This window comes from Ranitomeya variabilis, chromosome 3 (assembly GCF_051348905.1).
Source record: "Ranitomeya variabilis isolate aRanVar5 chromosome 3, aRanVar5.hap1, whole genome shotgun sequence".
Classification (NCBI taxonomy): Eukaryota; Metazoa; Chordata; class Amphibia; order Anura; family Dendrobatidae; genus Ranitomeya; species Ranitomeya variabilis.
The window spans coordinates 758,499,933-758,527,616 of record NC_135234.1 but is presented as its reverse complement, the minus strand read 5'-3'; the positions used below and the strand labels follow the sequence as shown (position 1 = coordinate 758,527,616).

At 41.1% G+C, this 27,684-nt stretch overlaps 1 protein-coding gene across 8 annotated transcripts in view; it reads right to left on the bottom strand.

The window, feature by feature from the left end:
• Positions 1-27,684, bottom strand: part of TENM4 (teneurin transmembrane protein 4) — a 1,485,534-nt gene that overhangs the window by 211,605 nt on the left and 1,246,245 nt on the right. For 5 of the 8 annotated variants that reach the window (XM_077298663.1, XM_077298665.1, XM_077298666.1 and 2 more), the window contains 2 exons: positions 23,014-23,112; positions 21,151-21,386 (listed from right to left, as the gene is read on the bottom strand). In XM_077298663.1, the coding sequence (XP_077154778.1) occupies positions 21,151-21,386; positions 23,014-23,112 (335 nt within the window). The remainder of the gene's footprint in view (positions 1-21,150; positions 21,387-23,013; positions 23,113-27,684) is intronic. The other 3 variants (XM_077298668.1, XM_077298670.1, XM_077298669.1) reach the window with 1 other exon arrangement.

Sequence of the window (27,684 nt, the reverse complement as noted above, 5' to 3'; positions counted from 1 at the left end):
GCACATGATGCTCCATACTGTCTAATGGCCGCACATGATGCTCCATACTGTCTAATGACCGCACATGATGCTCCATACTGTATAATGACCGCACATGATGCTCCATATTGTATAATGACCACACATGATGCTCCATACTGTCTAATGACCGCACATGATGCTCCATACTGTATAATGACCGCACATGATGCTCCATACTGTATAATGACCGCACATGATGCTCCATACTGTATAATGACATACAGGCACGCAGCTCACACACAGGCACGCAGCTCACACACGCACGCAGCTCACAAACACATGCAGCTTTGACACAAATGCATCACACACGCAGCCATCACACACACACGCAGCCATCACACACACACACGCAGCCATCACACACACACACACACACGCAGCCATCACACACACACACACGCAGCCATCACACACACACACACGCAGCCATCACACACACACACACGCAGCCATCACACACACACACACGCAGCCATCACACACACACGCAGCCATCACACACACACGCAGACATCACACACACACGCAGCCATCACACACACGCAGCCATCACACACACACACGCAGCCATCACACACACACACACACACGCAGCCATCACACACACACACACACAGCCATCACACACACACGCAGCCATCACACACACGCAGCCATCACACACACGCAGCCATCACACACACACAGCCATCACACACACACACAGCCATCACACACACGCAGTCATCACACACACACACACACACACACGCAGCCATCACACACACACGCAGCCATCACACACACACAGCCATCACACACACACAGCCATCACACACACACAGCCATCACACACACACAGCCATCACACACACACAGCCATCACACACACACAGCCATCACACACACACAGCCATCACACACACACAGCCATCACACACACACAGCCATCACACACACACAGCCATCACACACACACAGCCATCACACACACGCAGCCATCACACACACACACACACACGCAGCCATCACACACACACACGCAGCCATCACACACACACACGCAGCCATCACACACACACACGCAGCCATCACACACACACACACGCAGCCATCACACACACACACCCAGCCATCACACACACACACCCAGCCATCACACACACACACGCAGCCATCACACACACACACGCAGCCATCACACACATCACACACACACACAATCTCCTCTGTGATGCAGGGGCGGCTGATGTCCATGTGCAGCTCTCTGCTGAAGTCTTCAGTCTCCTGCTCACAGCTCTGCACTATCCCGGCACCTCCCCCGTCTCTCCTTCTCTGCCGGGATAGCAGCTAAGAGCAGAAGCCGGAGCTCCGTGCACACACAGCCAGAGGTAGTGAATCGCTGACCTTTCTTCTTGATTGCTGCAGGCTCTCTCCTTCAGCGTGGCAGCGCCGCACAGGGGGCGGGAGGGGGGGAGGGTGTTGCGCGGGCGGTCAGGAGGCAGCTTTTATAAAAAAAAAAAAAAAAACAGGCTGGCTCTCTCTACGTCCCGGAAGTGGGCGGGGCTTCACCGGCGGCCGCAAATTCGGGATTTTAAATGCCCGAAGCGGGACAGCGGGACCCCGGTGCCAAAGCGGGACTGTCCCGCTGAAATCGGGACGGTTGGGAGGTATGCCTATGTATCTAACTTCCTGACAGGAAACTGTCTCTGTCCCTTCACTTTAGCACCTCCCACTCTAGGATAGTCACAATCCCAATCACTAACTCTAATCCTCCTTATTGTCGGGCAGAACACAACACCACTAATAACATATCACAATTCACATTATACACCATAACAGTACTCATATATTCAAAGGGGAACATGGGCAGTATGATCGCCTTAAAATAGCAGTTATATTCTTGTACATAGGAGCAGCATTATAGTAGTTATATTCTTGTACATAGGAGCAGTATTATAGTAGTTATATTCTTGTACATAGCGGTAGTATTATAGTAGTTATATTCTTGTACATAGGGAACAGTATTATAGTAGTTATATTCTTGTACATAGGAGCAGTATTATAGTAGTTATATTCATGTACATAGGAGCAGTATTATAGTAGTTATATTCTTGTACATAGGAGGCAGTATTATAGTAGTTATATTCTTGTACATAGCGGTAGTATTATAGTAGTTATATTCTTGTACATAGGGGCAGTATTATAGTAGTTATATTCTTGTACATAGCGGTAGTATTATAGTAGTTATATTCTTGTACATAGGAGGCAGTATTATAGTAGTTATATTCTTGTACATAGGAGGCAGTATTATAGTAGTTATATTCTTGTACATAGGGGCAGTATTATAGTGGTTATATTCTTGTACATAGGGGCAGTATTATAGTAGTTATATTCTTGTACATAGGGGGCAGTATTATAGTAGTTATATTCTTGTACATAGTAGCAGTATTATAGTAGTTATATTCTTGTACATAGGGGGCAGTATTATAGTAGTTATATTCTTGTACATAGGGGCAGTATTATAGTAGTTATATTCTTGTACATAGTAGCAGTATTATAGTAGTTATATTCTTGTACATAGGGGGCAGTATTATAGTAGTTATATTCTTGTACATATGGGCGGTATTATAGTAATTATATTCTTGTACATAGGAGCAGCATTATAGTAGTTATATTCTTGTACATAGGAGCAGTATTATAGTAGTTATATTCTTGTACATAGGAGCAGCATTATAGTAGTTATATTCTTGTACATAGGAGCAGTATTATAGTAGTTATATTCTTGTACATAGCGGTAGTATTATAGTAGTTATATTCTTGTACATAGGGAACAGTATTATAGTAGTTATATTCTTGTACATAGGAGCAGTATTATAGTAGTTATATTCATGTACATAGGAGCAGTATTATAGTAGTTATATTCTTGTACATAGGAGGCAGTATTATAGTAGTTATATTCTTGTACATAGCGGTAGTATTATAGTAGTTATATTCTTGTACATAGGGGCAGTATTATAGTAGTTATATTCTTGTACATAGCGGTAGTATTATAGTAGTTATATTCTTGTACATAGGAGGCAGTATTATAGTAGTTATATTCTTGTACATAGGAGGCAGTATTATAGTAGTTATATTCTTGTACATAGGGGCAGTATTATAGTGGTTATATTCTTGTACATAGGGGCAGTATTATAGTAGTTATATTCTTGTACATAGGGGGCAGTATTATAGTAGTTATATTCTTGTACATAGTAGCAGTATTATAGTAGTTATATTCTTGTACATAGGGGGCAGTATTATAGTAGTTATATTCTTGTACATAGGGGCAGTATTATAGTAGTTATATTCTTGTACATAGTAGCAGTATTATAGTAGTTATATTCTTGTACATAGGGGGCAGTATTATAGTAGTTATATTCTTGTACATATGGGCGGTATTATAGTAATTATATTCTTGCATTTTGGGGCAGTATTATAGTAGTTATATTCTTGTACATAGTAGCAGTATTATAGTAGTTATACTCTTGTACATAGGAGCAGTATTATAGTAGTTATATTATTGCATATAGGAGCAGTATTATAGTAGTTATATTCTTGTACATAGGGGCAGTATTATAGTAGTTATATTCTTGTACATAGGGGCAGTATTATAGTAGTTATATTCTTGTACATAGGGGGCAGTATTATAGAAGTTATATTTTTGTACATATGGGGCAGAATTATAGTAGTTATATTCTTGTACATAGGGGCAGTATTATAGTAGTTATATTCTTGTACATAGTAGCAGTATTATAGTAGTTATATTCTTGTACATAGGGGGCAGTATTATAGTAGTTATATTCTTGTACATATGGGCGGTATTATAGTAATTATATTCTTGCATATAGGGGCAGTATTATAGTAGTTATATTCTTGTACATAGTAGCAGTATTATAGTAGTTATACTCTTGTACATAGGAGCAGTATTATAGTAGTTATATTATTGCATATAGGAGCAGTATTATAGTAGTTATATTCTTGTACATAGGAGCAGTATTATAGTAGTTATATTCTTGTACATAGGGGCAGTATTATAGTAGTTATATTCTTGTACATAGGGGCAGTATTATAGTAGTTATATTCTTGTACATAGGGGGCAGTATTATAGAAGTTATATTTTTGTACATATGGGGCAGAATTATAGTGGTTACATGATAAAATTATGAGTGGAATGTTTAGGAAATCCTCTTTATGTAAACCTTTAGTATATAATCCAGGACTACTTCCACGCTTTGTAAAAACAATGGGTCACTCAGGAATTCTTGCCTTCTCTGGGGGGTGTAACATATTTTGGTTCTGCATAATAGAGTACAGACAAGTACACAAGGAGCTGACAGGTTTCCCTAAGAAGATGAATCCAGTGATCCGTCTCCTGTTACTGAGAGGGTGATAATACAGTCAGAAAAGGTCATTAGAGCAAGCAGCATGAATGACAGAGACAGATGGAGCCGGCCTTGGATCACTGACAGCCTGTGTGGGGTTCCCACTATCCCTCAGCCAGGCAATGACTTAACTTAGTCAAGTCATCTGAAATGTTTAACTTTTTTTAATCACCAAATCTGTAACCGCAGCCTGGAAGATTGCAGCTCTTCTAATCTTGGGTGCAGGTATAGGGGGTGCAGGATGCAACTGGACCTTGGTCTTGGTGTCTGATTAGTGCCAAAAAAAAAAAAAAGTAATGAAAAGATTCCAACATGAGCCATCTTTCGTTCCCCTGTAAGAAGAGCTGCTATCAGAGGTGCTTGATGGCCGCTGATCCCCGTGTCAGTATAGAAACACCATCCTAACATGCACGTTTATGGGAGAGTCTGGGGGAACAGCTGTCAGCTAGATTAGCGTTTGGCCATCATCTGTCTGTACGCTTGGATTAATCCTGCTCATACCACTGATGTGTTTGTCACAACGTTTCATTCAAGTAATCCTCTGAGAGCTAAATGCATTAGACCCTCAGGGGCGAGATATGACGGCATAGCTGCCAACGGTCACAATTTTTCTTCAGTAGTCTTGGCAATTTTGGGGATGTAAAAGCGGGCTTTCCAGAAACACAGCTCAATATTGCCTGTTCCTAGTCACTGGACATTTCTAAAGCAGCCCTGGAAGTGGGACTTATATGTCCCAACTGTACACCGGCCTATAGACGTGCATACGGGAGAGAGACATATACCCTTGTCCAGCAGCCGCATCGATAGTCGGTGGCCACTGAACCAGAGCACTGTAATACTCCTCCAGTGCCACTTTCAATTATTAGACCCCAAGAGGAGACTCTCAAATTTTGACTCAGACCAATTGGTTAGCCCAAACAAGTCTCTTCTTGTTTGCAGTCCTCAATAGTGGTTTCTTTGCAGGAATTCGACCACAAAGCACGGCTTCTCTCAACCTCCGCTGGACAGTTGAGATGTATCAGCAACTTGAAATTTGTGCATTATTTATTAAGGCTGTTAATTTGCAGTTTTCGAGGCTGGTAACTCTGCTGAACTTATCCTCCGCAGCGTAATGTGAATATTGTCGTGGGTTTTCTATATTGTGCATAATGTGAATTGTGATAAGTAGTGGTAGTATGATGTATAGTCATGTAATGCATAGTGTCATGTATAGGGATGTAAATAGATGTTAGGATAAGGAATGTAGATCGTTGACGATAGGGTAATTGTATGTTTGGGACTAGCCCATAGGGAGAGTGACTTACTTCCTGCTAAGATAGAGTTTGGAGTGTGAAGTGAGTAGTGTTGCATTAAAGTGTGACCCTGTGTAAGAGGAGACTAAGAAAGAGAGATAGTGCAATCCTGAAGAAAACGTGACAAAAGACACAGAGTGACCTACTGGAGATGGGTCCTAGGAGAGGATGCCTAGCCACGAGATCAGGAGCTTGTAACGCACAAGGTAATGGGCCTAAGTAGGACTGAGAGACGGGGACTAGAAACTTGTGGCTAAGTAGGGAGAAAAAGTGGGTATGGAAAGCCCTGGAATTGACTACAGAGGAAGGATACTGTGTGGAAAATGTTTCATACTGTAAAAGGAAACGTCTATAAGAATTTGTACCAGCTATCCATTCTATATGGCAAGTTACTGTTCAATAATTTATTTTTGAATGGTGGTGTTTCTCATTGAACTGTGAAACATCTGGTCCTGGTAAGCCCAAAACACGGGCTACATGTAACCTCCACGGGCGTAAGGCCCTCCCAGCACAAGTCCACACATCCAGCCAGGACCCACATTTTCATGTAACACGCTGGGGCGTTGAACACGAGTGCCTTGTCCGTGGCTACTGTCCCGCGTTACATCATTTTTCTATATTTGTCCCTTTGTGAGCTTGTTGCCTTCAGTCTTAAATTGCTACGGTGAAGGAAAATCATTTGATCACTTGCTGATTTTGTAAGTTTGCCCACTGACAAACACATTAACAGTCTATAATATTAAGGGCAGGCTAATGTTAACATTGAGAGATAGAATACCAAAAATACAATCCAGAAAATCACATTGCAAAATGCAAATACATGTATAAAATGTATACAGTGAAAATTTATTTGATACCTCTGGCAAACAAGACTTAATACTTGGTGGCAAAACCCTTGCTGGCAAGCTCGGCAGTCAGACGTTTTTTGTAGTTGATGATGAGGTTTGCACACATGTCAGGAGGAATTTTGGTCCACTCCTCTTTGCAGATCATCTCTAAATCATTAAGATTTTGAGGCTGTTGCTTGGCAACTTGGAGCTTCAACTCCCTCCATAGGTTTTCTATGGGAGTAAGGTCTGGAGACTGGCTAGGCCACTCCATGACCTTAATGTGCTTCTTTTTGAGCCACTCCTTTGTTGCCTCGGCTGTATGTTTTGGGTCATTGTCTTGCTGGAAGACCCAGCCACGACCCATTTTTAATGTCCTGGAGGAGGGAAAACGGTTGTCACTCAGGATTTTACGGTACATGGCTCCATCCATTCTCCCATTGATGCGGTGAAGTCCTGTGCCCTTAGCAGAGAAGCACCCACAAACGATAATGTTTCCACCTCCATGCTTGACAGTGTGGATGGTGTTCTTTGGGTCATAGGCAGCATTTCTCTTCCTCCAAATACGGTGAGTTGAGTTAAAGCCAAAGACCACAATTTTTGTCTCATCTGACCACAGCACCTTCTCCCAATCACTCACAGAATCATCCAGGTTTTCATTGGCAAACTTCAGATGGGCCTGCACATGTGCCTTCTTGAGCAGGGGGACCTTGCGGGCACTGCAGGATTTTAAACCTCTACAGCGTAATGTGTTATCAATGGTTTTCTTGGTAACTGTGGTCCCAGCTGACTTGAGATCAGTAACAAGTTCCCCTCGTGTAGTTTTAGGCTGATCTCTCATCTTCCTCATGATCAAGGATACCCCACGTGGTGAGATTTTGCATATTGCCCCAGATAGACGTAATTTTGTATTTCTTCCATTTTCTTACTATTGCATCAACAGTTGTCTCCTTCTCACCCAGCGTCTTACTTATGGTTTTGTAGCCCATTCCAGCTTTGTGCAGGTCTATGATCTTGTCCCTGACATCCTTATAAAGCTCTTTGGTCTTGCCCATGTAGAAGTTAGAGTCTGACTGATTAATGGAGTCTGTGGACAGGAGCCTTTTATAAAGGCGACTATGTAAGACAGCTGTCTTTAATGCAGGTAATGAGTTGATCAGGAGCGTCTAACTCGTCTGTAGGAGCCAGAATTCTTAATGGTTGGTAGGGGATCAAATACTTATTTCTCACTGCAAAATGCAAATACATTTATATAATTTATACAATGCGATTTTCTGGATTTTATTTTTGATATTTATCTCTCAATGTTAAAATTAAACTACCCTTAACCCCTTTGCACTATGCGCCGTACTAGTACTGCGCTGCCGGCACTGCATTTGTGCCAGCCGCAGTACTAGTACGGCGCATCGATCACTGCGGTCTCGCGCTGAGCGCCGCGGTGATCGGGTGCGGGTGTCAGCTGTATATGACAGCTGACACCCCGCAGCAATGCCCACGATCGGCGCTAGTGCCGATCGCGGGCATTTAACCCCTCTGATGCCGCTGTCAGTAGTGACAGTGGCATAGAGGGGGATCGCGCAGGGACGGGGGCTCCCTGCGCTCTTCCCACCGGAGGAACACGATGAGATCGCGTTGTTCTGGTGATCCAGAAGGAGTCCCCGGATCAAAGATGGCCGCGGGACTCCTTCCGGCTCATGAAATGACCTGGCTTGCCGGCGCCTGCTGAGAGTTCCTAATAGCAGGCGCCGGCAAGCCTCTGGAACGTGCCTGTCAGATTGTTGATCTGACAGAGTGCTATGCACACTGTCAGATCAACGATCTGATCTAAAACAGTGATGTCCCACCCTGGGACAATAGTAGAAAGTAAAAAAAAATTAAAATAGGATGTATAAAAATAAAATAAAAAAATCCCCAAATAAAGAAAAAAAAACATTTCCCAATAACTCCATTTATTTATGTAAATAAAAAAAAAACAATAAAAGTACACATATTTGGTATCGCCGCGTCCGTAATGAGCCGCTCTATAAAACTATCCCACTAGTTAACCCCTTCAGTGAACACCGCAAAAAAAAAATAAAAAACAAGGCAAAAAACAACGCTTTATTATCATACAGGCGAACAAAAAGTGGAATAACACGCGATCAAAAAGACGGATATAAATAACCATGGTACCGCCGAAAACGTCATCTTGTCCCGCAAAAAAAAGCCGCCACACAGCATCATCAGCAGAAAAATAAAAAAGTTATAGCTCTCGGAATAAAGCGATGCAAAAACAATTTATTTTTTTTATATAAAATAGTTTTTATTGTGTAAAAGCGCCAAAACATAAAAAAATTACATAAATGAGGTATCGCTGTAATCGTACTGACCTGAAGAATAAAGCTGCTTTATCAATTTTACCACACGTGGAATGGTATAAACGCCCCCCCTAAAAGAATTTCAGGAATTGCTGGTTTTTGTTCATTCCGCCTCCCAAAAATCGGAATAAAAAGCGATCAAAAACTGTCATGTGTCCGAAAATGGTACCAATAAAAACATCAACTCGTCCCGCAAAAAACAAGATCTCACATGACTCTGGGCAAAAATATGGATAAATTATAGCTCTCAAAATGTGGTGATGCAAAAACTATTTTTTGCAATAAAAAGCGTCTTTTAGTGTGTGATGGCTGCCAGCCATAAAAATCCGCCAAAAAAAGCTATAAAAGTAAATCAAACCCCCCTTCATCACCCCCTTAGTTAGGGAAAAATAATAAAATTTAAAAAAATGTATGTATTTCCATTTTCCGGTTAGGGTTGGGGTTAGGGCTAGGGTTAGGGCTGGAGTTAGGGTTGGGGTTAGGGTTTCAGTTAGAATTGGGGAGTTTCCACTGTTTAGGTACATCAGGGGCTCTCCAAACGCGACATGGCGTCCGATCTCAATTCCAGCCAATTCTGCTTTGAAAAACTAAAACAGTGCTCCTTCCCTTCCGAGTTCTCCTGTGCGCCCAAACAGTGGTTCACCCCCAACATATGGGGTATCAGCGTTCTCAGGACAAGTAGGACAACAACTTTTGTGGTCCAATTTGTCCTGTTACCCTTGGGAAAATAAAAACATGGGGGCTAAAATATCATTTTTGTGGAAAAAAAAGGATTTTTTATTTTCACGGCTCTGCGTTATAAACTGTAGTGAAACACTTGTTGGTTCAAAGTTCTCACAACACATCTAGATAAGTTCCTTGGGAGGTCTAGTTTCCAATATGGGGTCACTTGTGGGGGGTTTCTACTGTTTAGGTACATCAGGAGCTCTGCAAATGCAACATGATGCCTGCAGACCAATCCATCTAAGTCTGCATTTCAAACGGCGCTCCTTCCCTTCCGAGCTCTGCCGTGCGCCCAAACAGTGGTTTCCCCCCATGTATGGGGTATCAGCGTACTCAGGACAAATTGGACAATAACTTTTGTGGTCCAATTTCTTCTGTTACCCTTGGGAAAAAAAAATTGCGGGCTGAAACATCATTTTGTGGAAGGAAAAAATGATTTTTTTTAATTTTCACAGCGCTACATTCTAAACTTTTGTGAAACAATTGGGGGTTAAAAGTGCTCACCACACATCTAGATAAGTTCCTTAGGGGGTCTTCTTTTCAAAATGGGGTCCATTGTGGGGGTTTCCACTGTTTAGGCATGTCAGGGGCTCTCCAAACGCAACATGGGTTCCGATCTCAATTCCAGCCAATTTTGCATTGAAAAGTCAAACGGCTCTCCTTCCCTTCCGAGCTCTGCCATGTGCTCAAACAGTGGTTTATCCCCATATATGAAGTATCAGCGTACTCAGGACAAATTGCACAACAACTTTTGGGGTCCAATTTATCCTGTTACCCTTGAGAAAATAAAAAATTTGGGGCAAAAAGATAATTTTTTGTGAAAATGTATATGAAATTTTTTTTACGGCTCTACATTATAAACTTATGTGAAGCACTTGGAGGTTCAAAGTGCTCACCACACATCTAGAGTAGTTCCTTAGAGGGTCTATTTTCCAAAATGGTGTCACTTGTGGGGGTTTCCACTGTTTAGGCACGTCAGGGGCTCTCCAATCGAGCCATGGGTTCCGATATCAATTCCAGCAAATCTTGCATTGAAAAGTCAAATGGCGCTCCTTCCCTTCCGAGCTCTGCCATGTGCCCAATCAATGGTTTACCCCAACATATGGGGTATCGGCGTACTCAGGACAAATTGTACAACGACTTTTGAGGTCCAATTTCTCCTGTTACCCTTGGTAAAATAAAACAAATTGGATCTGAAGTAAAAATTTTGTGAAAAAAAGTTAAAATGTTCAATTTTTTTTAAACATTCCAAAAATTCCTGTGAAGCACCTGAGGGGTTAATAAACTTTTTGAATGTGGTTTTGAGTACCTTGAGGGTTGTAGTTTTTAGAATGGTGCCACTTTTGGGCATTTTCTGTCATATAGACCCCTCAAAGTCACTTCAAGTGTGAGGTGGTCCGTAAAAAAAATGGTTTTGCAAATTTTGTTGCAAAAATGAGAAATCGCTGGTCAACTTTTAACCCTTATAACTCCCTAACAAAAAAAAAATTATGTTTCCAAAATTGTGCTGATGTAAAGCAGACATGTGGGAAATGTTGTTTATTAACTATATTATGTGATATAACTCTCTAATTTAAGGGCGTAAAAACTAAAAGTTTGAAAATTGCTAAATTTTCATAATTTTCGACAAATTTTTTTTTTTTTTCACAAATAAATGCAAGTCATATCGAAGAAGTTTTACCACTATCATGAAGTACAATATGTCATGAGAAAACAATGTCAGAATCACCAGAATCCGTTGAAGCGTTTCAGAGTTATGACCTCATAAAGTGACAGTGGTCAGAATTGTAAAAATTGGCCGTGTCACTTAGGTGAAAACAGGCTTCGGGGTGAAGGGGTTAAAATTATAGACTGTTCATGTCTGTCAGTGGGCAAACTTACATAATCAGCAAGGGATCAAATACTTATTTACTCCACTGAATGTGCACATTCCGATAATATTTATAAAAACCATTGAATGAACAAGTGTCCAAGCTTTTGACCATCACCATGTATAATCTTTCTTAACATATTTGACCAACTCTGTTTAAATTTGAACGGTCTCTTTTTTTTTTTTTATGTTTTCACCCCTTGGCTCCCCCCAAAAAATTAATTAAAATCTAGTTCACCTTTCAGACCCATAGGATCTTTAGAAGCGTGCAACCTTCACATACCACAGTTTTACACCATCAGATAAAAAAAAGCCTTAAGACAGCAAGATCAAAAACTTACAGAGGCTAATGATGACAAAGGATCTACAAAGACAGTAATTTCCAAGGTCAAGAAAATGGACGCCCCCTGGGACTCAGCGATAGAGTAAAGGAGGTTTGGCGGAAGAGAGGGAGATGATCTTGATAGATCGCCCGGAGAAGAAACAGACAATAAATGATGAGTCGGGAACAAGAACCCTCCACTCCACTTTTCCCCCATATTGAAATTGAAACGAGTCAGCAGAAATCTACAAAAACACTGCTGTGGCCTGATGTTACCTCTTGGCTTTCCCAAGCCTAAAAAAAAAAAAAGGGAGGTGAGGTTAATAAATAACCAGACGAATCAATTACGGAGTGTGAAATTAAGGAACTGATTGAAAGAGGCTGCGGAAAGCAACATCTGCTATCGATTGTTCCCTGAAGGTTTAAGAGGTCCGGGACGGAGGATGGTGGGGGGGACGAATGAGAATTAAAAATATATATATGATAGATGGAGACTCGCTTACTTTCCAGGCGATAGACAGAAAATCTTTAAAAAGGGATCTCTCCATGTAATGGGCTTGACGTGTATAGCATGGTAGGAACGTAAAGAGGACCCTTCACTGAGGTTTTTAATTTATCCTCCAACTGGTATTGTTCCACTGATTCTGGAACCTTTGTTCTTTTTCTTTTGTACCCATAAGTTTCAAACTTACGAGCCAGAAAATAATGGTGCAAATTTTCTCCTCCACCAAAGGCCTCATAAATGTCCCCCCGATGTAACCGTGTGTCTCGGAGTGCTCCTTTTAATTAATCTACAGTTCCCCGATGCTGGTTGCAGGATGTTTACGACATTGTAGATTGTGAGCCTTCGCGGGCAGGGTCCTCTCTCCTACTGTACCAGTTATGACTTGTATTGTTCAAGATTATTGTACTTGTTATTATGTATACCCCTCCTCACTTGTACAGCGCCATGGAATAAATGGCGCTATAACAATAAATAATAATAATAATAATAATAATAATAATATCGACAGGACAGGTAATAAAAGAAGATGCGGGTCCCATCGCCGAGACAGCACTCTCTATTTTTTTTTATAAAGGAGCTCTGAAAATTTTCTGTGGAAGTGCCATAAATGTAATATTAAAGGACCCACCCTTTGAAGGAGTTATCCAGGACTCTATACAGCTGTCTCCCTGCAGTTAAGCAGCGGGGAGCCAGCTGTCAATGGTTCCGTAACAGTGCAGGGTCATGGGATCAGATCTGACCAGGGCAACATGTGCACAAAGTTTAGATGTTCTTCCCTACGGCAGAAACATACATTGATGAATTGGATTTAAATGAAATTGGATTGAGTGCTGAAAGGACAAAGGTTGAGGTAGCAGCCGCCCAAATGACTCCCATGCCACATGGGAAGACACCAGATCAAAAATAATAGTTGGGTGGAATGTCGCGGACTATGCAGAAGGGCTCTACTACCCAACTCTGCTTCCTAAATCGCGAGTAAAAATAAGAATTAGGTAATAAGCTGATATAATACCACGAGATGAGACCTCAATACTCAATGCTGTAATAATAAACTGTGTATAAGTCAATAACTCAAGTGATTTAAGAAACTTTATAATACATTATAAGCAGAGAAATTCACTTATGAACCAGTTCTCCTCCCTTGGCTTCTTAAATCATCATTCACTTCTAAAAACATCAAAAAAAGTATCTTGATTAAAAATTAAAAAAAAAAAAAAAACACAATGGACTGCCAAATCACTGAGGGATTAGATTACAGCTACCTTTTGAAGTCAATGGAGCACGAGAGAGTGAGTGAGACCCAGACACGTCGCTTTGTGGCTTTCTAGTAAGTGTTTTATTTAAACCCAATGCTGCATTCACAGCTACACCTGCTTCATAAATGTCATCCATGCTGCCTTCAAGTGTTTTGTCACACACCCCCAGTGCAGGATTCACAGTTACACTGCTCAATACTGCTTTATAATGTCCTCCATGAAGATCCTTTTTCCTTTATGTTTTATATCAGCCCAGAGCTGAATACACAGCTATACTGCTCAATATTTCTGTATAGTCTCCTTCATGCTGCTGCTGCTGATGATGATTTTGACCATCTGCTGCATAGACAGGAGAGCAGGAATCCCTCATGTCTGTGTGCGCGTGGTGAATGGGAGATATCCTAGCAATTCATTTCTACTCACTAGCTCAGAGACAACTGAAAATGAGCAATAGAGTCAACAGAGGTGAAAACTGGTAAAAATGCTTGTTAGAAGTCATATAATGGCCCGAAGTAATGTATATATGTCAGTTTATTCAGAATAGCCCCATAAAATACAGGTATGCTTTGAGCCACAAAGTAAAGGAAAACCTAGCTACGGGTCTATGAGACTATAACCACAGTAGCTCTCAGGTGAGGGTCTGTTCAGAGACGCCCTTGGGGACCTCTCCGATATCATCAGGGACCATTTACAAATTCTCCTTTATCCAGTGAGAGCTAAAGACACAAATTGCTCCCTATTCATGAGCATCAGTGTTTTTACTCAGCAAAGTCAATTACAGCATAGCCCCAAAGATTCAAGTAATTCATTTTTAATTTGTGTGCCTATATATTAGTACCGCCGGGTTGCTCCCTTTTGGGGACGCCTATTAATTAGCTAAACGAGGTCAGACCATGTTAGCGAGGGAACTACGGAGGCGATAAGAGGACAGAGCGGTATCTGCATGGCTGGATGTCGGAGACGGATGATGGGCTTCCGCTACACAGCGCTGCTCTACGGGTAATTGTGTGCTCAAATGAGGCTTAAACCACAAGTTCAGTAATCGGCCGTGCCGCCGCTTTCGGTCTATTTGACTGGGGAGCTAATGGAGTCGAAAGCAGCCGATGAACCTAATCTACATGCACACGGCTTAACCCCATGAGACTGCATTCACACGTTGCACCTTGTTTTTGCCATGGTTTCCCAAACTCATAGGAAGAAGCTACACACTACGTTTTTGCCATGGTTTTCTGTTCCAACAATTTAACAACTTGGTCAGTAACCAGCTCACCACCATCATGCCAGTGCAGACCATCAGATCTACGAAAAAGCACAAATGTAATGGCATTACATTCAAGGGATTCGAAGGTTTGGTAAAATAATACCACCACCTGGTGCTTATTCTTCCCACAAAACCAATTTCCAATACTTTTTGGCATCACCATTCTTTGAGACGAGAAGCTCTGAATAGCATCACTGCACCAGATGTAAGAGGGTTTATCCTGAACTCAGGTTCCTTCTTTACATTGACTACAGATGACCTATACGGCCATCTTGTAATTCAACTTATGTGCGGTATTTTCAAAAACACTACCAAAAAGAGAAGATAAATGACCTACCTATAAAGTAGAAGAACATTCTACTAATGCCCAAATGTGGCTTCTGATGTGACTCTGCAAAAACTCTTACTGTCTCACTTATTCATTCTCGTCTGGACTATTGTAACTCTCTACTAATTGGCCTACCTTTTACCAGACTCTCCCCGCTCCAATCTGTCCTGAATGCTGCTGCCAGGATCATATTCCTCGCCAACCGTTACACCGATGCCTCTACCTTGTGCCAGTCATTACACTGGCTACCCATCCAATCCAGAATCCAGTACAAAACTACTACCCTCCTCCACAAAGCACTCCATGGCTCAGCACCACCCTACATCTCCTCTCTGGTCTCAGTCTACCAACCTACCCGTGCCCTCCGCTCTGCTAATGACCTCAGGTTAGCATCCTCAATAATCAGAACCTCCCACTCCCGTCTCCAAGACTTTACACGTGCGGCGCCGATTCTTTGGAATGCACTACCTAGGTTAATACAATTAATCCCCAATCCCCACAGTTTTAAGCGTGCACTAAAAACTCATTTGTTCAGATTGGCGTACCGCCTCAACGCATTAACCCAATTATCCCTGTGTGGCCTATTAATAAAAAACAACAACATAATCACATTCCTCCATCATGTTCTCATACACTTTATGCAGTTAATAGCCTCTGTGTCTGTACTGTTACATACTTAGGCAGTTAACTGGTTCATGCAGCTTTACATGAACACCCGAGCCTTACACTATGGCTGGTCCAAATAACTAAAGCAATTGTTACCATCCACCTCTCGTGTCTCCCCTTTTCCTCATAGATTGTAAGCTTGCGAGCAGGGCCCTCATTCCTCCTGGTATCTGTTTTGAACTGTGATTTCTGTTATGCTGTAATGTCTGTTGTCTGTATAAGTCCCCTCTATAAGTTGTAAAGCGCTGCGGAATATGTTGGCGCTATATAAATAAAATTATTATTATTATTATTATTATTCTGATGTCTTGAGTTTATCACTCTCTCCTGGCCAGGCACAAAATTAGGTGGTAGTCCCGAGATCTACTGTAAACTTGCTAGACCTTTCTAAGTCAACGGGATCCATTGTGCACTGTTCTAAACCCTTATTGTGTGACCTTATAATTGTTCCCCCATATGTTTACTTTGCTACATGATCAGCGATCCCCTACCAACATGGCCAATGCCAAAGATCCATCCACTCTTCTCCTTGCCCCCCAGGAGGCCTCCAGTCAGAAAGACGAAAACTTGCTAGAGTGTAGGCCACGTCAGCCTAATGGTGACACAGGACAGTGTTGTGTTGCTGAGCGCCATGTTGCCATGAGAAGAGGCTAGGAGGGTTATGTTATATCTATAAGTGGTGCCAGACCGTATGTGCATCGGGGGTACAAGCTACCAGCGCCATTGTTGTAGGATTTCCCTATCAAGTCTAAGAAGTGGCAGAAGCAAGTGTAATGAGGCAAGTGAGTAGAGGCCGAGAGGACGTCAGAGCGCAGGGTTGCGAGTATCTTCTGGACCATGAGGTCTTCAACCCTAAAGTCTATGGGTTGCGGATATACGGGAAGATCCCTTGAAACATTTCTCATCTCCGTACACGTTAGAATATAGATTCTATGTGGACTTAGACTGTGTTTGCCCTCATAGCCATGGCACTATCCTCTGGTTATATGGCTGTGGGAATATAGCGGTGGTGGACCACAAGGTCCCTATGAGGAGCAGAGATTAAGTCCAAAAGTAACCAGGGCACCTCGGTGACTGGAATATAGTCGGATAAAAAAAAAAAAACCCAAGGTGCCCAGTCATTTAGATTTAAAACTTCACCAATTTAGTAGGGTGGCTCCCCTGAGGATCCAGTCACCAACGAGGTACTGCACCTCATCCAAACGTGTGGTATCCCACTCTCAGGTAAGGAGGTGGGCACTACCCAGGACTCCAACACTCACATCGAACACACACCAGTTCAGTCAGGGCACCTGGGCGTACCCTTAGGGAGGATGGCCTCATCACAGGCTGGATAGGACTGGGTGGTGGGAGTGGGTGGGGTAGGTAGGAAAAAGGAGAAAAGCTTAGAAGGCGGGAGAACAGTGTGCAAGAGGGAATTGGTCCTAGGAGACCAAAGGGAGAGGATTGAATAATGAAGCTGAGGAGTGAAGTGTGAGGGAGAGACAGAAGGAAGCTCGAGGGACAGGAAGTGCAGAAGCCACCTGTGCGGCCCGCATCCACGCCGACCGTAGTCGGGTGGAGGGACCAGGTCGCAGTCAAGGGACTGGCCCCAATTTAGTAGAAAACTTCAAGATTCAACTAAGAAACCGGAGGCTGTGGTGTCTGAAGGAGTCACAGCTACATCCACCCATAACTCGCCAAAAAGGCAGCCGGATAGAATCCAGGGGACTCAGAGAACGTCGCTTGACCAGGTTCGTGGCAGCTGGCTCGGCACACTGTGGGTGAGATGCTGGGCAGGAGAAGTGGAAGCCAGTGTAGTGAGACGGCCAGAGAAAGGCATAAGAAAGGAGTCCTGGAAAGGCGCACCCCAATTTACCTGGGAGTTTGCTGGATCACTGACCCGGCGAACACAGCATCCGGCTGTCGTTTGTGGACTGGAGAACTATAAGTAAAAGTGGAAGCTGCACCTTGCTGTGTCCTTTGAGTTATTCCTGCATCACCTGCCCGGCATAACCACAGCCGCCATCTTAACACTTAACCCTACAACTGCCCTGGGGCTAGCTCTACCCATGGAGAGCTGCACCATCTTTGCTGTACCACCATCGCCCCAGAGGATCTAACTGTAGCGTCAGCACTCCAGTAGTACAGCTTAAAGTTCCAGGTGCATTACAAATCAAGGCAAAAACCAACACATTTCGGATATGGAGCTTTCCTTCGTCATCGTAAGACACGCATCTCGTGCTGAGCAGAGGCTTTTACTTTCCGTGCTGAGGATCTTCACAGCCAACTTATGGGAGCTGGTGAACTTTGCACTTATCATATAGGTGGGAAAGCTGCTCCGCACAGATCCCACAGAAGGTCAGGGTGCAGAGCCTACCATCAAAACTTGAAAAAAGTCCCAATTTTGGAAGTTTTTGAGAACGATCTAAAACTTTCTACATACAGAGAAACCTCAACAAAGTTTAGAACTCAGCCAAGATGGCCATTGCGCTCCGAGACCATGGACTGGTTTATTTTGCTATAAAAAAAAAGTTGCCTATCAGAAAAGCAAGAAAAATATCAACTATATCTCAGACTGGATATAATATCCCTTTATATCCAGCCTGGGTGTTTACACGTACGGAGGTTCACTAAGACTCTGACTTCATACTGAAGACATAAAAGTCCTCGCACTATATTATATTTCATTGTTCGCAGTTGTCAGGCGATAAATAACTCGCAATCATGTGGCGGTACATTACCTGAGCCGTGACGTGGAGCGCCGAAACATGCCGAGCTTAAAGGGTCTAGATGGTATTTCGTGACGCAGACGAAACCCTACAATGCTTCAGATGTGAGAAGTTCGGTGATTTAGTGCGCCAATAAAAAAGGATTAGGAACGCGGTCATGTAAAGTCTATGGATACAGTCGGGAAGGGGGGGGGGGGGGTTGTTACGAATGACTGTGACGGCAATTCAGGCAAACACTAGTTTTCCCCGGACAATCAACTATGAAATCTAAGACTCCCCTCAGGCTACACTTAGCTCTCTACAAGGGCTCTTAAGCCTGTCATGCATCAAGCTGACACTTCTCCTGGCGGGCCGTGTGTTACCAACCCCAAGTATGAGATCCTAGGGGCGCTGCAAGAGCTTGGATGGATTAGAGGGGCAACAAGCGCGTGTCAAATAGAACATGACCTTTGTGATGTTCTGGAAGACTTTTACTTGGTTCTACGGTTTTTTATTACTTCTGATATGAAATATATTAAAGCAGAGATGCTCCGGGTTATCAAGGAATTAAAGGGGTATTACAGTCTTCGGAAACAAAGAAATTCCTTGCTCAATATACTTTGTGTCTATTCCTCACCATCGTTTCCACATTGTGGAGCTTAATTTCGAGGTGTGCTCATCACATCATAGTATGGCCGTATATACAGCTGTACTATGTCCATGACATCGCCGAGTCAAATAAGCTATGAATGAAACAAAAAAACCTAAAATAAAAACCAAACACTCAAAGAACTGGTGACTACTTGGGAGTCCAACACATTAGAAGCCCCATCAAATAGCAGAAACTAGAGACAGATTCCCGCTCCCTGAACCCCTTTACTGGAGCACCTTCATCCATGTTCCTTTTTTTGGTAAAGTAGCTCAGTTCCTTCTATAAAAAAAAAAATAAAAGCCACATGCCCAACGATGGAGCTCTATCAGATACGGCAATAAAAGGGCTGGTCAAATCCTTACAAACCCTTTTGCAAAAAGCTGCAAAAGTAGCCAACATCCCTCCCCTTTTTACCAAACTTGCTGTTTTTCCAAGTAGACAGGGAACTAAATAGATTTTCCTATGGTCACACCAAAAAATAATTTCTTTTTTTTTTTTTTTTTTTTTAAAGAGGAGTTTCCGTAATCTTAGGTAGAATTTCCAAAATCCCAAGAATGGGGATTAAAAACTTCCTTGTGTGAGCGAAGTAATAGTGAGCATGAGCGACCACCACTCCTGTAGACAGTAATGAGTGCAGTGGTCACACATGCTCAAATCACTTCATTTACATAGGGGACTTTGGGACCCCATTTTCATGATCGGTAAGGGTCCCAGAGGTCTGACCCTCTGCAAGCATACATTTATCACCTATTCCCTGAAAAGGTGATACATCTTGTAAATGGCATGACCCCCTTTAAAAGGGTATGCTCATCATATACATCGATAGCATATGCACAGATAATCCTTTAAATGCCTAAAAAGTGAGGGTGCCCAAAGTATTAAAAGGATTGGGATCTGTTCATCGCATTCTCCATACATTTCTATGGAGGGACCATGTACATTAAAGTCCGTGGTGGTTACGGAAAAAGTCAAGTGCAATTCTCTCGATATGGATACATGGCAACTGTATGGGGAATCAGCAAATGAAGCTTCACCCCTCGGCAAAAGGAAGCTTTGCTCCCCGACAAAAGGAAGCTTCGCCCCCCAAATTCTCTCGATTTGCAACAGTATGGGGATTGGCAAATGAAGCTTCGCCCCAGCAAAAGGAAGCTTTGCCCACCCCCCTGGCCAAAGGAAGCCTCACCCCGTACTCCTTATGGCTGCAATCCCCAGATCTTATTCATATGACACAGATGCTAGAGATGGTAATAACCCCCTTAAAGAACTCAATTTCATTAACTGGAAATAAAAAATTGCGTTAGCATAAATAATCATTTAGCTGGAAAAATGTGCGCAGCCGTCACCATGGTAAATGTCATGAAAACGTAAAAGACTGCAGAGGTCAATTTGTCAGTTCACCGTGCAACGTGTCCATCAACATGGGCATCTGTGTAGTTAGGATACCGCCACTATCCTCGTCGTGACAAGATGTGAGAAACAATTACGCCCCAAAAGGTTATTCATAATTTTTAAATGAGTTAATTAGTAAACGCGGCCAGTTCTCCTTATTGCACTAATTAATAATTGATTATGCAATAAATTAAACACTATTTTTCATCAAAATCTAATTAAATATCTTTTTCCCTCTTGTTGATTAGATCAGTCAGACTCTTTGTTAAATATGTTTGTGCGGAGCTGAACAGATTAATTTGAATTTTAATAATTCATGGCTCTTCTAGAAATGAGTAATTATGGGTGGTAATTACGGCAGTTAAACTTGACCAGAATGAGTTGCTATCGTGACAGATTAAATAATCCGTTCATTATTTTGTTGATAAACAAAAAAATTAGAAAGAAAAAAAAAAGAAAAAAAAAAAAAAACCACATCATAGAACAGTTTTAAACACATAAAATGGATATATAAAAAAGCAAAAATCCATTGATCCATCATATACATTTAATCATCTGTCAGGAGAAGTGCAATACAATAACACTTACCAATGAAATAAGCCAGGAGGATCACCAGTGTGACAGAAATAATGATAGCACTTAAAGCAGCACATTTCCAATTGCAATATTTGTACGGCTTCTGCAGGTTAAAAGCAGATCTGGAAAAAGTGCTTCGAGGAAGAGGCCGGGGTGGTGGGGAATACACAGTGCTGGAGGTCAGAGGATAGCCTGGTGACGTTGTACAAAACAGGGGAGATGTGCCTCCTGGTTTAAACAGAAAATGCCTGGGGATAAAGAAAAGCAAAAGTCTGTAGATAAAAGTCATAATGTGGCACAGTAGTGGGGTCTACATCTACCCCTAGAATTGTGTGGTTGTAAGCGATTGGATTACAAAGCCTAGTATTTGTTATATTACAACCTAAAGAGGTATACATTACAAAAAAGAAAGATACAGCAGAGCTAGCATGACGTTTGACCCCACTACAAATCCTAAAAACTCAATGGAATAACAATCCACATAGCATGCACCACAACCTAAGTGAGAATCATCTTATCAACCAGTCTACAAAACAAATGAATTCAAACAAGAGAGAACACATTTTTCATTGAGGTGGCCTTTGTTATGCTGGAATACAGAATTTTTTTAATTACATTTTCTTATTCCTAGCCCACTCTCCAACACTACCACTTTATAAATTATTGGTATTAATCTCTTTATACCTTCTTAAAAAAAGACTGGAGAGAGAAATACATGGTAGGACTGCTCGAGACTTCCAGGTATCATTTGGTTGGAATGTTCCATATTATAGCATAAACAAGTGACCTAAGTACATTTTTGAAAACTTTTTGACAAAATTTCGACCAACACTAGTTATTGAAATAAAATATCAGACTACACACACAGTAATATAGACATTCACTGGGCATAGCTGGGTTCTCAATTTTTAAATAAGAACTTTTTACATTTTGGCCAATTATTTTTTTTCCATCTACATCTTTCTAGACATGCTTTATGTACAGATGAATAGATGGTCCAGCAACTCAGCCTGACTTTACAATACTAATGCTCTACCATGCTCAATACTGATGTTGATCGAATACAATAGTAGCGCAGGATTCATTCTCGTTAAGAATCAATAACACAGAGTCGTAAGTCAAAAATTGAAAATTCTTAGCATTGAAGCAAAAAGACAGTTGACCTGACACGTCAGAAGGCTGAAGCTTCAACCCAAAAGGTATTGTTTTATTAAAACACCATGACTAGGTCTTCGGGTCTGCGAATTATGGGTTAACAATGAAAGTTTTACCAAAATACATGGCACTGCTGGGCACTTTTTCTTTTAAGGTTTCCAAAATTAGTTAAAATGAAATGTACATACAATAAAACCTATTGAAAATCTCATTGAGATTGACCACAAATTGTGGAGGACTACTCTAGCAAAGCCAGTTGGATTGGTCTAGTTCTACCTCCAAAACCAAAAAACATCTGAGCCCCTTATGTGGTCTTCTCACGACCTTAAATTGACCTAAAAATAAATAAGGCAATGTTTTATTGTATTTGAAGGGGTCTAGCTATAGATAAAGCAGAGGGAAGAGTTAAAACCTGGCTCAGGAGCGTAAAGGTTCCAAAAGGTTGGATAATAGGACATCGGAATTTTAAATGGCTTATGGTAGATGGGGGCCCTTTTACAGGTTGTGCATAGAGTCCCGTACACTTCTTTTCTTCATCATTATATATCATAGTTGACTGTGGGACAGTGGTGGCCCTTTCTTGGATTCTTATTTTTCACCGAAATGTCCTCAGCAGTGCCAGTGCTTGGTAATTATAGCCAGCAGTGTCGGGTAAGTGCAGTGGGTTGAGTGGGTGATTTCATGCAAAATGGAACACAATTAATAGGATGTGTCACATACCCATCATTGTAAGCACCGTCATGTCGGGAGGTGGGGAGGATGTCCATCTCAATGAGGTTGTCCTGCAATGTCTCTAGGTATGTCTGCTTTGCTATATTTCTACACACAGATGGAAACATGAATGAAGGTTGTGAGTCATGCATCAATGAAGTGACCTCCTCCTGTAAACGTACCCACCAGCAAAATCAAATTGTCAAAATATGCATTTCTAGAAAACAAATTTATAAAAACTATGCAATTAATTTTAATAAAAAAGAAAAACAAATACAATACATAAAATAGAATTATATTTTTCAGCTTTTTCGTTCAACCATTAATACTCAAAAATATAGAAAAATTAAATGAATTTTTGGGAGATGTGACCCCATAAAGTTAAGAAATTGAGAAATGTTTTTGAAGAAAATAATAAAAAAATGTTCCACCTAACAAAAGTCCATTTATCTACACCTTCATACCAGATGCTATGCCTACTGTAAAAAATACTGTAACACTTACTGTACATCATTCAATCAGCTAGTAATAAGATTGCGCCCGGGGGTCTCTCAGACGATGGGACCTAAAGTCATGGCCTTTATTGAATTTTTCACTTGACTCAACCAAGCCTGGATCAATTTTCATAATATTAAAGATTCTTTGTTTAGAAATCGTCCCAAAAATGACCCTATCAAAGTGTTTTCCGTAACACAAAATTTTACCAAAATTTTTAGAAATTTAGATTTTGTTGATAATTCTATTTCCAGTGCTTTTTGTGTATGAAAATAAACATGCAATTTAGCAATGCTGGAGGAAAAAAAATATATCACACAAAATTGGGAAATTGTAAAAAAATTTAATATATGGAAAAAATGATAAATTTGATGCCGAAAAAATGCAACACTTTATGAATAGAAAAAGAGTTTCTCACTTTAATAATCTTGCCAAGAAAGGAGATAAGACGACTCTCTGATCATATAAATTATGTCAAAGTCCCACAGCAAATATTTGAAGAATGCTTGATGAAAGACTCGGCTACATGGTTCACAATCTGTAATAATTCAATAGTTTTTTTTTGGGTCACTGCTTTCTAACTAGAAAGCAGCCGGGGAAAATAATTGCGTCCACATAATTGCTTGAAAGTGCGATGATTGTAATAGAGGGCCAAGGTGAGGTGAGGGCTGCGGGGAGAGGCATGAACCGATGGGAATTCGAGAAAAAAAACACAAAATTTTATAGGAACCACGAAACTGAACGCAGAAGAAGCAAATGGCTGAATCCCCCCCAGTTTTGCCGAGACTCATGATGATGGATGATTACATTGAAAGCCAAAATTATGAAGACAAAATGAAATATGGAAATTTAATAGAAGCGTTAGATAAAAAAAATAAATTACATTTAACATCCCTTTCATTGGCAAATATCTTACACCGAGATCTTTCATAAGGAAATATCTCTTCAGTAAAATCTCTGACAATTTCTTTTTGGATTTCAAATTAAAAAAAAAAAAAAATCCCCAAATAAATAATAATAAATTTTATTAATAAATAGAAACAAAATAATAATAATAATACTACAACAATAAGCATAAATAAAATAAAAAGAAAGATAAAAAAAACTTTACATACATTTTGTAAACCAGAACAAAAATATGTTTCCCATTTATTAATCTTCATGTGACTTTTTCAGTTATGTACGCCGTGACTTCATTAGTGGTGATCAAAGTTTTCTATCCCTTGACCAGCACTTTTTTTTTTTTAATAAATACATTTGCAGAAAAAAAAAGAAAGGAAATGAGCTATTTAAATCAATTTAATTAAAATGTATTTTTAGGAATGATTGATGATTAATTTTTTTTATTTTCCATATAACTACATATTAAAATAAATCAAATCTTGCAATTTTCACACCGGCCACTAGGCCTAATACTAGATACATTTTCTGTTCTTTTCAGCAGTCACATAAATGTAGGGAGCTGAATTATAGAGTGGCACTGACCTTACTGACTTCTGTAAAAGTAACCACCTATTGTGAATGGTGGATCCTGTGTTATCTACTGTATATAGAGGTGTTATCAGTCATTGTACAGGAGGAGGAGGTGAGCTGTGACGTCACCTATTGTGAATGGTGGATCCTGTGGTATCTACTGTATATAGAGGTGTTATCAGTCATTGTACAGGAGAAGGAGGTGAGCTGTGACATCACCTATTGTGAATGGTGGATCCTGTGTTATCTACTGTATATAGAGGTGTTATCAGTCATTGTACAGGAGGAGGAGGTGAGCTGTGACATCACCTATTGTGAATGGTGGATCCTGTGTTATCTACTGTATATACAGGTGTTATCAGTCATTGTACAGTAGGAGGAGGAGGTGAGCTGTGACATCACCTATTGTGAATGGTGGATCCTGTGGTATCTACTGTATATAGAGGTGTTATCAGTCATTGTACAGGAGGAGGAGGTGAGCTGTGACATCACCTATTGTGAATGGTGGATCCTGTGTTATCTACTGTATATAGAGGTGTTATCAGTCATTGTACAGGAGGAGGAGGTGAGCTGTGACGTCACCTATTGTGAATGGTGGATCCTGTGTTATCTACTGTATATAGAGGTGTTATCAGTCATTGTACAGGAGGAGGTGAGCTGTGATATCACCTATTGTGAATGGTGGATCCTGAGTTATCTACTGTATATAGAGGTGTTATCAGTCATTGTACAGGAGGAGGAGGTGAGCTGTGACATCACCTATTGTGAATGGTGGATCCTGTGTTATCTACTGTATATAGAGGTGTTATCAGTCATTGTACAGGAGAAGGAGGTGAGCTGTGACATCACCTATTGTGAATGGTGGATCCTGTGTTATCTACTGTATATAGAGGTGTTATCAGTCATTGTACAGGAGGAGGAGGTGAGCTGTGACATCACCTATTGTGAATGGTGGATCCTGTGTTATCTACTGTATATACACTGTGTTCCAAATTATTATGCACATAGAGTTTAGGAGTGATAAGGTTAAAAAAAATTTTGTTTGTCATGTAAACTCATTGATGGTGATGTGTGTCAGGGCTCTTTATATCACTGAAAGCAATTGCAGATACCTGTGCACATTAGTTTGGCCGGTGTGTCCAAATAAAGGCAAGATTACTTAAGAAGGCTGTTCCATATTATTAAGCAGCCTACATTTTTTGCCAAAATGGGAAAGAAAAAGGATGTGTCGGCTGCTGAGAAGCAACAAATTGTGGAGTATTTAGGTCAAGGCATGACTACAATCAACATTGCCAAGACACTTCATCGTGATCATTGCACAATCAAGAAGTATGTAGCTGATTTCCAGCACACACGTGTGCGTGCTGATAAGGAAAAATTGAGGACTCTTTCCAACAGGCAATTGCGTAAGGTTAAAAGAGCAGCTGCAAAAATGCCTCGTCATAGCAGCAGACAAGTTTTTGAAGCTGCTGGTGCCTCCAACGTCCCCAGAACAACAAGATGCAGGGTCCTTCAGAGGTTTGCAGCTGTGCGTAAGCCATCCTGTCGACCACCTCTATCCACTGCACACAAGCAGAAACGGCTCCAGTGGGCCAAACGATACATGAAGACGGACTTCCAAACTGTTTTGTTCACCGATGAGTGCCGTGCAACGCTTGATGGTCCAGATGGATGGAGTGGAGGATGGCTGGTTGATGGACACCCCATGAAAACACGGCTAAGGCGCCAACAAGGAGGAGGTGGAGTAATGTTTTGGGCTGGAATCATGGGGAGAAAGATTGTCGGCCCCTTTATGATCCCTGAAGGGGTAAAGATGAACTCCATAATCAATGTGGAGTTTCTAAAACAACACTTCCTGCCATGGTTCAAGAGGAAGAACCGTGCTTTCCGCAGCAAGATCATTTTCATGCATGATAATGCACCGTCTCATGCTGCAAAAAACACATCTGCATCTCTGGCTGCTATGGGCATAAAAGAGGACAAACTTATGGTGTGGCCACCATCTTCCCCTGACCTCAACCCCATTGAGAACCTCTGGAGCATCATCAAAAGGAGCGTCTATGATGGCGGGAGGCAGGTCACATCTAAGCAACAGCTCTGGGAGGGGATTCTGTCCACATGCAAAACAATTGGAGCAGAAACCATCCAAAAACTGACAAATTCAATGGACGAGAGAGTTCAGAACAAAAGCTTCTTTCCAACAAGGGGTTCTATGTGCAAATGTAACATCACCTAGAATAAAGTTTTCACTTGAAAACTGATTGATTTCATTTTGTAATAAGCTGATAATGATAACTTCACAATTGACCATTGTTTTGTTCAAAATAAAAAAATAAGGTTGAAAACTTTGCTGTGCATAATAATTTGGAACATGCATTTTGAGTGTTTATTTTTTTTTAAAAGATACTGTTTTCATAGGCAGTTTGTTCCAAAACATTGCAATTATACTAGAATAGTAGATGACTGGAAAATAACAATGACTGCAATTCAGATAGGTAATTTAGAGAAAATATGAGGAAATATTATTTGCATAATAATTTGGAACACAGTGTAGAGGTGTTATCAGTCATTGTACAGGGGGAGGAGGTGAGCTGTGACATCAGATACTGTGATGGTGGATCCTGTGATCTGTACTATATAAAGGGGTGCTATCAATCATTGTAATACAGTCTGTGATGTTAAGAACGCTGCTGAAAAGTAATATGTAAAAAA